General features: G+C 41.3%; 1 protein-coding gene across 1 annotated transcript in view; it reads left to right on the plus strand.

Moving 5' to 3' along the window:
• LOC309720465 (ankyrin-3-like) overlaps window positions 1-12,607 on the plus strand; it is an 89,209-nt gene that overhangs the window by 47,192 nt on the left and 29,410 nt on the right. The window contains exons 23-30 of the mRNA XM_082557443.1: window positions 850-922; window positions 1,060-1,116; window positions 4,802-4,925; window positions 8,470-8,572; window positions 9,957-10,066; window positions 10,893-10,925; window positions 11,802-12,026; window positions 12,142-12,296. Of these exons, the coding sequence (XP_082413569.1) occupies window positions 850-922; window positions 1,060-1,116; window positions 4,802-4,925; window positions 8,470-8,572; window positions 9,957-10,066; window positions 10,893-10,925; window positions 11,802-12,026; window positions 12,142-12,296 (880 nt within the window). The remainder of the gene's footprint in view (window positions 1-849; window positions 923-1,059; window positions 1,117-4,801; window positions 4,926-8,469; window positions 8,573-9,956; window positions 10,067-10,892; window positions 10,926-11,801; window positions 12,027-12,141; window positions 12,297-12,607) is intronic.

The following is a 12,607-nucleotide window of genomic DNA, read 5'->3' on the forward strand; positions in this document are numbered from 1 at the left end:
ATTCACCGTACACAGACCTCTGCTGTTGTTTTATGTTGCTCTTAAGCCTACATCTGCAGCCTTTGGAACATTTGCTGATCGCTTATCTGGGTCAAGATGGCCTTCAGAAATACAGTATGGCTACTTCTTGCTATGACAGGGCCTGGAGCCCAGTCTAAGGCCCAAATAAGGAAATATATGTGAAGCTTTCACTTTATTTGCAACTTATATCCTGAAGTTGACACCAGCTGACTACATTTATCAGAGCTTCAGCTGATAAAATATTTAAAGAGTGGGTAATAATCAAGATCATCTTTTCTTATGTTCCCTTTGCTGTCACGCATAAACTGACTTTCAAAATATCAACAACAATGTCACTATCAGTACTTTCTTTTAATATGTAGCAATGTGAAAGGCAGTGATTTCAAGTGATTATGTGACATATCATAATTTAAGAAAATCCATTTGTAACTGCTTAAAAAAACAGGTGAGGAATATACTAAGGGGGAACAACTAAGCTGTAGTGCCTCTTCACCTCACTGTACAATACCTTGTGCAATACTTTTTGTAAATAGTCAACAGTGCAATAGACTCAATACTTGAAATGTGCAATTCACTTGTATTTTTATTTTTTATTCCTATTTATTCTATTTATCCCCTTTGTATATTTTATTTATATTTGTCTCTGTATTTATATATGTGTGTGTGTGTGTGTGTGTATATATATATATATATATATATATATAACAATTTTGTAACTGTAACTTCAGTCGTTGCTGTGCTTTTTGGAAGTCGAATTTCCCAGAGGAACCCACCCGAGGGATTAATAAAGTTCTATCTTATCTTATCTTATTTTTTTTGAATTTCCAGAGTGCATCCGAAAAGCATAAAATCAATGTCCCTGAGACCATGAATGAATTCCTCGATATGTCAGATGATGAAGGTATGTAAAAAAATGTTTTTAAATTTTATCACTGAGGCCTAAAATCAATGAAAGTGCATAATTCCCATATACTGTGTGCTAAGTGATGTCATTCTCATTAACGTGCATGTTTCACTGTATGTGTATCCAAAACACAGTCCAGGCCAATGTGCCAGAAACTCTCAGTGAGGAGTCTTTGTCAGATGTTGACGAAGGTATCGGTTTGAATCCTCTCTTCTATTTTTTGCTTCTTTTCCTTTAATACAACAGAGCTGCCTTGCCTAGAACTAACAGTGTCGCCTTTGCTGTACTGCTGTTCTGCTTTGCTGTTCATGGTAATGGGAACGTTTTCAAAGGAACTTACTCACTGACCAGAATACACACTGTCCACTCAAACTAAATGCTGTGGTTATTCTTTAGTTATTATGTTGTTAAGGCTCCATGGGTTGTGCATATATACTGTTTTATTGTATTTATTATCTTTCCTTAGTCTTTAATCATGCAGACAAACAATAAAGTCCAGCTGTAGCCATTTTATTTGACACAAAATTGTTTAGCTGTGAAAAAATGAAAGCAAAATCAATGTGACACACATCAAAATGCAGAGTTGGAATATGAAGAGGCCGGCATACATCGTGTCAAATCATTTTTCAATGTATGTAAAATTCAAATTTCATAGTTTGCAGCAGAGTAGCTGCTTCAGGACTGCAGGCCAATGTTCTGCCAAGTTTATGGTACAGAGGACCGTCCACTCAGTCCTCTGTCCTTTGTTTTGGAACTACACAGCCAAGATTCTTGCAAAATTGATGAGCTCGTTCACAGGCTGTTGCTCGGGGGATGTTGGTCAAGGGGTGTGGAGTTTCTGTGTGAGGCGATACAGCTAGAATCAACAAGTATACACGCATATCAGGTTTTAGGAGATGAGTTTGTTCTGAAGATCCTCACATAGGAAATATAGTGCCCATGACTTAATGTCCCCCACATAAACGGTTTATACCATGCATGTATTTCATCAGCGTTGTACTTCTGTGGCCTTGATAATCACTTTGCCCAATAGCACCACCAGACTGGCTTCAGACAGCAGTTGTATTCAGGTCTGCACTCCTTCATTTTCTATAGGATGCTGTTGTTTTGCTCTATGTGGGTTTGTGTTAAAGAAGTAGCAGGAGTAAATGGAGACTTTCTTCAACTTGTTTTAATCCTACATGAGGGAAGCCAATCCTATTAAGCTGCAGGCTGGAGTGACTCTAACAGCTCCCCGTGGTTGCTGTTGTGTGTGTGTGTGTTTTCTTGTGTGTTATTGTGACCTGCCTTATGACTTCTATACATGACTACAGCCACTAATCTATAGAGAATAACTTAAATCTTTGATTTTCTCTGTTAGCGTCATAGTATAGATTTCTATAATTCCTATGGCATTGGCCTGCAATAGTTTCATTACTGCAGTTAACCGTTGCTGCTTTGCTTGCATTCTCTTACTCTTGTGCAAGTTGTAGTCACTGTGTGCAACACAGAGACAGAAGAGCTAGACAGAGAAATGTTGCTCAAAAGATTAAAAATTGCAAAATTATGTGGTTATTTCGTCATTATTGTAGCCCCACTCCCACTTTGACACACAGCCAAACTCCCTCTAGGATTTCCATCACAGAGGAAGAATAAAACCTCAGTGAAAGTTTCAAATGCTGACGTTCCCAGGCATTTGCTCAAACGACCTGTCAGCTGACTGTGCTCTCCACAGAGCGGTAAACACTTCCACCGCGGCCCCTGTTGACACTCTTCAACTGGAGTTTGTTGTGGATGCTGCTGAGCCATAGACGCACTGTCTCTCTCTCGCTTTAAATCCAATGAGATGAGCTTTTTTTTGAGCCGCCTGCAAGAGATTTAACCCCGGTGTGGCCACCGATGTCAGGTGGCTTAGACTTAGGCTGTTTTATGTTTCCTCGTGTCCTTTTTGTGCAACAAGGAGACGCAAAACTTGGAGAGGTTCTAATCTACATTATTTTCGCAACGAAAGCAGCAGGGATGTGCGCACGGGCAAAGAAACACGCAAGTTGGTTGGAGTGGAGTTAAGTGTTTGAGGTGACGAGAGGGCAGCTTTTTCCACCAGCACCAGAAGCATTGAATGGACTTCTTGATAGTCTTAAACTTTCTGCAGTTTTTACACCGTGGGCGTTTTGTGGCGTTTTAGAGAAACAGAAATTACCGCCGAAACACGAACAGAGCTGTAATCGATATGGCTGCGGTGGACAAAGGTAAGTCGCTCGGGGGGTTTAAAAGAAGTTTCAATAGCCGGTGCAATTACTAAGCCACAGAGAATTGATCGAGAGACAGAAAGTAAGAAAGTGAGAGTTACTGAGCGCCAATGTGAAATTGTCACTATAACATGTGGTTATTATTTTTTCCGTTTTTACTGATTTTACGTAGTTTTTATTGTGTGAATTATAATCAACATCCTTTTTATATTTGTGAACAGTTTTTGTTTTTTCTTCTTCTTAGAGGGACGGAAAAGGCAGGCTTTGTTTTTTTTTTGGTTTGTTTTTTGGGCGGGGGGATTCAGAATATGCTTTAAAATATAGGCTAGAACAGGAGGGTGTTTGTGTGTGTGTGTCGGGGTGTAAGTGGTGGAAAACTGAGCTTGAATGGGACTGCCACACTTTATTCTTAACAGCGAGCAGTCGATCCCTTTCCAGGTCTGTGAAGTCAGACAGAAATATCTGTGAAACGCAGGAAGTCGGATTATCCGCTCTGCCACAACAATAAAAGATATCGTTATGCGTTCAATAACACTATGCTACATCCACATCATAAGATATGCATATTTCGCTTTCATTTTTATTGAGATTTGGAAACAGACAGGAAGCGATATTATAATCGATATTTCTCTGTCCCAGTGTTTTAAAATTAAGGTGCACAAGATTTCAAAATTATACTAAATACACAGAGATTATTTATTAGTTAAAATATTTCTTTAGTATAATTAAAATATTGCGATATGTCTTCGAAAATCTTGCATCTTTTATCAATTTCCTTGCTTCACCTGAGAGAACATGTTCACAGTATTCTTTGTAAGAGTAGCTGATGAACATTATAATTGTAATTTATGAAGTGTAAACATAGGGAGTAAACAGGTTTAATTTTTTTCTTTGTCTTTAGTTTTGACTAAAGATAATTTCATTTATAACCCTTCCACCACTGGTTTTATTTTGAAATCTGACACCGGAAACGCTGCCATCCCTTGTCCTCTTGCTTGACACTGGTGGTGGTGTGTGATCGGAGTGCGGCAGTATTGAAGGTAGGGGGAGGGGCTGCGGTGAAGGAGCAGAGTGTTGCAGGCAGGACAGAGCCGGACATGAGGGAGAAGGGGAAACACTGTAGCCGCCCCGGCGGCTTCATTGACCGGCGTGTCATCGTTCACCGGTCCGCCGATCGAGGTGCGGTGCGGTTATGCACTTTCTCCTTATTCTTTGCTTATTGTGCTGAGGCTTTGGTAGCTATAAAACCTTCTGCTTTGACTCTTCTGAAACGAGCTGCGTTTGATTTTACAGGAGAGCTCTAGATATACCGCAAAGTGTCTTTGCTGCTGCCTCTTTCTCTTTTAATATTAGTCTCACCTCTAAAGTCCAGCATAGGCGCTGCTGAGTGTTCCAGCTTCATGTTGTTGGTGTGCTACAAATGAAAAGAATAGACTGAAAGAAAGAAAAGTTGCAGTGAGATAGTCTGGGTTGATTTAACGGCAGAGGGATGCTGATAATTAGCCAAGGCCCTCTCTAAGTAGTCTAATCAAATAAAAAAGAGGCTGGTGTCGGCTTGTTTTTCTTTGCTGGGTGCCGCATCGTCTCTCTTGCCCTGATTAGCTTTTGAAGTTAACAGGAGGGTTTTCTGATTTCGTCCCTTCACTAGGTGAGGATGCAATGACTGGGGATACAGACAAATACCTGCGGCCTCAGGACCTCAAAGAGTTGGGGGATGACTCTCTCCCTCATGAGGGGTACATGGGTTTCAGCATAGGAGCCCGCTCAGCCAGGTAGGCACCTGCCATTTTTATATATATGCACATTAAAACTAATGATGTACTTCACAGTGTGACATCATCTTTGCGATATTTGCAGTGGTCACCCTAAATCCACAGATTTATAATGCCATAGTTGATATGACATATATTGTTCTTGTTGCTCTTGAATAGTTTAATGCACAGCCCCCTCCACCGAGCACACACACATGCATACATATGCAACATAAACACATATAGGCTCACACACAATAACACAGCATAATGGAAGTCACCAGAAAGCGCAGCTGGGAAGTTGCCATCTAATGATTCAACCTGACTAAATGATTCAGCGTTTTGCGTGACCCTGTTTGAAACTCGGGCAAAAAAAAATGTACAAAGAGCTAGCAAGCTTTGATACCTTTGATGCTCTGGGCGAACAGCTGCGTGTCGGTGTAGCTACACTTTCACATAGTGGACAAAGGATGTCGTGGAAAAATGGCAGGCGCCAATGAAAACACTCCGGTGGTGTGTTGTGCAGCCCCACAGTGTGTATTGTAACCGCACTGGCAGATGGCACTGTGATGGCTGGATTGATAAAAACAACGTCACACTGACTGTGACAGGAAGCTGCTAACATCAGCAGGGCAAGGCAAACAAGGGAAACACTGGAGGGATTCCACGTGAACGACTTTGTTTTGATGGGCTGATCCTGGAAAAAGTTTTGACAGAGAGATAATACGTTGAATTATGCAAAATGTTAGTTTGAAAGAACTATTTTGTACAATGATACAGCGAGGAGCACATGCAAGCTTAAAAGCTGTGCTCACCTTTCTATTTCAGAGTTTTATTACATTATTATTACACTGACTTCTCCTTACAAATGATCAAGTCCTTCCATAGTTTCCATAGAACTTTCTTCCTCTGCAAACTACAGACACATATACTAAAATCTGCATATACATATACATACATTGCACATACACTTTGTTAAGCTGACTGTTTTTGCAGGAGTGCGGAAATGTATAAAATAATGTATTGATCAGTGAATGTGTGATGCTGAGCAAGTTCTTTTCTTTCCCTTACCTTTTCATTTATGACATTGACATTGCATGGTCTGCTTTTTGAGTGGGCTGGATACACGCAAACACCTTCTCATGTAAAACGGGAAAAATTCGCTCAACCTTGTCGTAGTGTGCCACCAAAAGCACAGCATCAATGTCACATCACGCTTGAACGTCTTCAAAATGCTTTGCTTTTCACTCTGCTATTTTGTTCTTTTTTTCTTGTTTTCTTGCATCCTGTCTCTCATTCTAGCCCTAGAATCAGGTAAGAAAAGAGTAGTAGTTGTGGTACCAGTAGTAGTAGGTAAAAGATCTGTGAATGGTGTCTCTTCCCTGTGACCCTGTGAACTACTTTTTAACCCCAATCCAACACTCATAAGACTCTAACTCAAACCACCAGTCATTCATTGGACATTGGTGTCATCCAGTGTTGGTGTTTCTCTGTTCGTGGTAGCGTATTTGACCCATTTGCTGTTACGTGTTGTATTTTTAGATCATCATCATCATCCCTCCACTTTTTAAATCATACCTCTTAGTGAAATCTGTGTCTATTGTTTTGATGTAGGTGTGCAAAAGAGACAGTTTTGCTGGACATAAGAAAATATAAGCAGCTGTTTTGCGGATCTTTCAGTTTTGAGTTGTGTGGAGTAATCGACTAATGTTTTGATGTGGCTTCTTCTTATGTGGCACCTTATATTTTTTTGGAGTGTCTCTGAGTGTAACTTCCAGGGATCGGACACATCATTGGATTAATAATTTGTTGACATAATTGGAGGTGTCCCACAAGTATTCGGCATGATTCCTGCTGTTCAATTCTGGTTTGCAGAGATGGAAACTTTGCATTCGAACACAGCAGCACTCACGTGGATATACTATGACTCAGTTGCCTACAGTTGCCTCTCTGAGTCCACAAAAATCCCTTCGACTCAGTGCTTAACTGGTTCATAGTTTGACATGCTAGATTGAAAATTTGAAGTAGATTTTATGAGTGACCACCCATAAAAATGAATGGAGTGGAAAGAGGAAAGGAGGTGTTAGAGCAGGGTCTGATTGATTAGAGGAAAGCAGTGGGATAGAGGCAAAGTTGAAAAAGTCTTTAGTTGAGTGGATGAACTGATAAACTTCACAGTATTGTTAAAGCATCGTGACTCAGGAAATGAGAAAGCAGAGAGAGAAGGAGATCATTATGGAGAAGGATGACACGCAGAAGTGAAAAGCTGACTACAGGGAGGACATAAAAGGGAATGAGCAAGAATGAAAACACAGAAGGAAAAGAAGAAGCGCTGATGTTTTTGGGGGGAGAATGAGAAAGAGGAGGAAGCTGTAAAAAACAAACATGTTCGGGGTGAGAACAGAGTAGGGGGGGGATAGCGCGGCGCTGCCTTGCCAGCGAGTCCATTCAGCCCGCACAGAGTTGCTTGGTAACTTCGATGCCGGGGTAGGCAGGCTCTGCTGAATAAAGGGCTTCTCTCTGTGCTGAATAGCGTGCCCACTCAAACACGCTGAGCTCTGCATTTTCTCCCCCTCACTCACCCACTCTCCCCCTTTTGCACTCACGCACGGCGCATCAATACACACATACAGTATACCCTCTGAGAAACGAAGGCAGAGTTTTCAGCTTTGTTCACAGCTGAAGCTGCGTATCCTACACAAACAACAACAACAACAACAACGCACCTTTCACGTATGATATTTAAGTGCTTCTTCGCACACACACAAAAATATATGTTTTAGGTAAGCGTTTAGTCACCACACATCAAATGAATATTTCACATCTTCTGCAATGATCAAATCGCTGTAAAAGGAGCACAAGAAAGAAGCCCGAAATGAATCTGCAGCACTGCACTGAGCCGAAGAGGCAGCAAAAATAGGCACACATCACCACACACAGCCATAAAGCAGACTGCAGCAAGATAGATAGAAAAGACCTGCTTCCCTTCTTGTATTTTGCTCCTTTGAAACAGGTCTAGGTCAGCTAATCTTAGAATAAAGGAAGGTGAGCTTTTGAGCTTGAGTCGGATTTAAAAGTTGAAATATCTTTGAGTGAATCTTGTTCCTTTTCCTGTCATTGATGACGTCTGCATAGAATTGAACACTTTAAGCTCTTATCTGCCAACCAGGTGCATATAAGTACAGTCTGCTATTCTGTCATACGTCATCATTCAGGCAGACGTAGTTACACTAGTGCTCATGACAGACGTATAGACAGAGCTGTCTTTTTTCCTTTCAGGCCGCCTACTTCTCCTCTTCCTCTTTCCCTCTATCTCTTAATGCAAAAAACTGACCTCACTCTCATTTCCATCTCTGAATAACGTGCTGCAATATCTGATCCCTGTTCAAATGCAGACTCTTCTGCTTCTCTATTTTCCCCATATTACTTTTGGACTCTCTGTCCAGTAAGTGAAACCCCTGGAGGTTACATGTAGTAATGGATTCCTTGCTTTTTGTTTTATGCCGTGTCCCCCTGCCCGTCACTTGTTGTTGCCCGCGGCACTGGGTTGCATGGTAACATGTAGCCTCCGCTCCTTCAGTTCGGATAGGTCCAACACGCTCAACCGGAGCTCCTTTGCACGAGACAGTATGATGATTGAAGAGATTCTGGCTCCTACAAAAGACACGGTAAGTTTCCTTTCTTTCGACACTATTTCCAAGCCTTCTGTCACCTTCTATCCACATTTTCTTCTTTGCTTTTTGTTGTAATTGTTGTCTTTCCTGATTAAAACACAAATTGGATAGATTAAAGGCAGAATCAGAGTAGCTTCATTCATCTTGCACAAGGGTCATAACAGAAGAAGTGTTAATGCCATGCCTGCTTTTGCCAAAGTGCTGAGAGTGAGCATATAGCACCTTGATGAAAGCTTTATTCAAACCCATGAGCTTTGAGCCCCCCACCTCCAGCTTCCTGAGGGAAAACTGCAGTGCTCTGCAGCGCTCATCTGTCATTACGTTGTTTATGTTGGTCTGTAGCAATAAAAGAACCTGTAACTCTTTTCCTGAAATTATTGTTAATATTTGTTTCAGCATCACCCAAGATCCCAAACAAAACTTGACGATATTTTGTAGTTGTCTTGAATTAGAAAAGCAGATGTTTTGGAAATCATTTGACTATTTAACAACACTACTTTACTGTCTTATGTCAGAGAGCTTCCTGGTAAATTGGTGCTGTATTAACCTGTAAATATTATGTATATGAGATTATGTTTGCTTTGAATTATCTGCGTTTTGATGAGTGAAGTTTCAGTTACAGTCACCTATTGAATGTAGATGCTAGAATCAAGATGTATTCAAGGAGTCAAAATTGTTTTCCTCAGTGGAGCACAAATCCTGCAGTGAAGCACGGCACCATAAATTAATTTGTGTGGGCCATCTAGTACCTATAATGCGACTGCTGAACTGTTTTTCTTCTTCCCTAAGCTTCAGAGTGTCTGTAAAGACATTTCCTACTTGGTTGACCCACTCAATAAGGTATAAATGTCGTTGGATGTCTGACTCATTCGTCGGTTTTGTTATTTTTCATTCGCAGTGGTTCAGCTTCCATTTCTCTCAAGTTTTGCTTTTCCGTATATTTGTTTGTTTTGGGTCTTTGCCATAAGTCATTCCCATGCTCCTTTCAGTGTACGAGAGTTCCAAGATTCAGTGTTCACATCCTTCTTCTTTTATTAAAGCTCATCTTTAGTTTCAAGTTTCTCAGTCATCATAATTATATAGTATCATCTTTTATTTATGCGCCTCAAGTGCCTTTGTGTCCTGGCTGTTGTAAGACCATGGACAGTGATGGAAAACATTGGTGAAATAGAAGCTGTAAATGTAATCAGCCCATATCTATCATTGCAGTGAGTGATAATTTGTTCACTTTTTGTCATCTTGCACCTTGTTCCTTTTGTCTGGATCCATTAGTCAGTTTTGCAAATCTGCTGTCAGTTTTCTTTGTCATCCTTTTTCTTCTTAACCCATTCTTTACTTTCTGTGCTCTTTTCCGTGTCTTTGGATCTTCCTCAACCAGCACCTTGCTGTGACCAGAGATTACAGTTCGGAGTGTATGAGACGCTACAGCTGGACTCCTGACACTATGGATCACAGCCACAACACTGTGTCTAGTCCAATTCACTCTGGGTAAGAACAGCTGCACTCTCATCCAGCCTGGGAAGATGTTTCCCAGCATGCATACACTTACAGTACATGTGAAACGACACACATACTGCATGTGCATTCATATAACTATTTGCAGAAATCACACATTTTATATGCTTACTGCACGCAAATGTTTCACTGTCTTTTGCTCTCCCCCAAAGAGTCAATATTCAGCAAACTCTGCAGCACTGATGCAGACATGGTGCAGGGCTGTGGGATTTCTGCAGTGCTGCTACTGTACACATTACATTAAAGCAACAAGACACACTTCACCCTCTAAAACTCTTGAGTTCCCCCATGTTCACTGCCGTCATTCTATTTTTATCATTACGGAAACAAACCGCATACTTTGTGAGCTCATGGTACAGTGGCTCATGTGTTTCACTTAGATAAACCGATGCGTCTTTTACATACTTTGAATATACGACATCATAAAGTGTTAAGATCTGCTCAGAATAGAGCGTGCTGTCTTTGCACAGAACTTGCACATAACTGAAAATATCTTTGGTGTTACTGAGAATTTAAATAGTGGGATCTATCATTTTAAGTTTTGGATCTTTCTTTCTATTTATGACACATTATTTTACCTTCAAAGCGTGCCTGTTTATTTAAACATTACTGTGTTCATTGTCATTTTGTCCTCATTTTTTTGTCCTTATTTTTACTGCATCCCTTGTTTTTTCACCTTTTTAGTCTTCTTTCATCTCGAGTAGTCATTAGAGATCCCACCAGTGATTATGGAACTGCTACTAAAACTAGGTTCTGGGGGTTTGCCTCCTGCATTGTCTCCCATGTGTTTATTTTGCAGCTTCTCCTCCCCGCTCCCTCAGTATGACTCCAGGTGATGACTGAGTTTGCTGCTCTCACCCATGATGGCGCAGTGATGTCACTCGCTCCTCCACCTCTGTCTCCCTCTCATCTCGTCACTGTCTCTTCCCTCTCCCGTCTGTGCCTTTGTCATCTGTGTGGTCTGGTGTTTCATTTGCACTGCTTAGATCTTAGAAGTTTGTAGTCGACATGTTTGGGACTCCTTCTTTATTGTGCTATTCCTTACTCTCTCATTACACATAAAAAATAACACCTCAGTCTTCTGACAAAATATACAGGGATTTTACTGTTTGCAACATGCTTAGCAAGCAACACTTATGGGGAGAAAATTCAATGTGTGGCTTTAAATTAAAGCTGCACAGGCAGGTTTGTATGCCTACCCAAAACTTACTCCGTCTTCTTATTTGTTTAATTTGGTGTATTTGTGGGACGCCACAACGTGCTCTTGATTTGAAGAATACCGATCGTATCGACCCAAGTTGAAACATTAGTTCTGGTGTTTAATATTTGACCACTTAATGCTGCTTTACAGGGGCTGAATCTTTGGCACGTGCTCACTTACAGCCTCAGTCCTGGAAACTAAACTTTCTACAACTTCATTAGCAACCAGTTTAGTTTCACACATTGTTTAGTTCCCTAAACTGAGGCAGGTGAAGGTGAGAACAGCCAAGTTTCAGAACTCAAAGCATCGTTTTTCTCCTCTCTATCGTCCTGTCTCTTCCTCTTTCTCTGTTTTTGTTACTTTCTGTCTTTTCCTTCACTTTATTTTGGTGTACGGTGATCACAGCATGGGAATCGTCCTCCCCACTTGTGTCCGTAGCTTTAGTCTATCTTTCTCTTTTGTCGTTGTTTTGTTTCCTACTCTGAAATGTTCTTCTTCATCTGGCAGGTTCTTGGTCAGTTTCATGGTGGATGCCCGTGGTGGTTCCATGAGGGGCAGCCGCCACAATGGCATGCGCATCATCATCCCTCCCAGGAAATGCACGGCACCCACACGTATTACTTGTCGCCTGGCTAAAAGACACAAACTGGCCTATCCTCCACCCATGGTAGAGGGTGAGGGGCTGGTCAGCCGACTGGTGGAGGTCGGACCTGCTGGGGCTCAGTTCCTTGGGTAGGTTTTGGGTTTTTTTGTAGTAGGCTAGGAGACAAATCAAAGGTTTTTTCTTCTTTCTTTCTTAGATTGTGCACCAATTTAACGAAGATTCTTATGCTCTGTTTCCTCAAAGTCCTGTGATTGTGGAGATCCCTCATTTTGGTTCAATGCGGGGGAAAGAGAGGGAGTTGATCGTGTTGAGGAGTGATAATGGTGACACGTGGAAGGAGCACCAGTCTGACATTAGACCAGAAGACCTCACAGAGCTGCTTTCTGGAATGGATGAAGGTAACAGGAAGGTTATTTGGTGTGCTCCACATTTTATCAACCATCGTTGGGCTTTTTTGTGTGGAGTTTGCATGTTCTGCATGGGTTCTCTCTGGGTACTCTGGCTTCCTCCTGGAGTCTCAAGACATGCAGTTAGTGGAGTTAGGTTAATTGGTGATTCTGAATTGGATGTAGGCATGAATGTGAGTGTGAATGGCTTTCTGACTGTCTGTGTTAGCCTGTCCTTGGTCTTGCCTGCCTCTCAACCTATGACAGAACCCGGAAGTGGATGAGCAGAAGATGGATAGATATTTATTTGAAAAGCAAATTGC

The sequence above is a fragment of the Aulonocara stuartgranti genome (genome assembly GCF_965226115.1).
Source record: "Aulonocara stuartgranti genome assembly, chromosome: 13".
Classification (NCBI taxonomy): Eukaryota; Metazoa; Chordata; class Actinopteri; order Cichliformes; family Cichlidae; genus Aulonocara; species Aulonocara stuartgranti.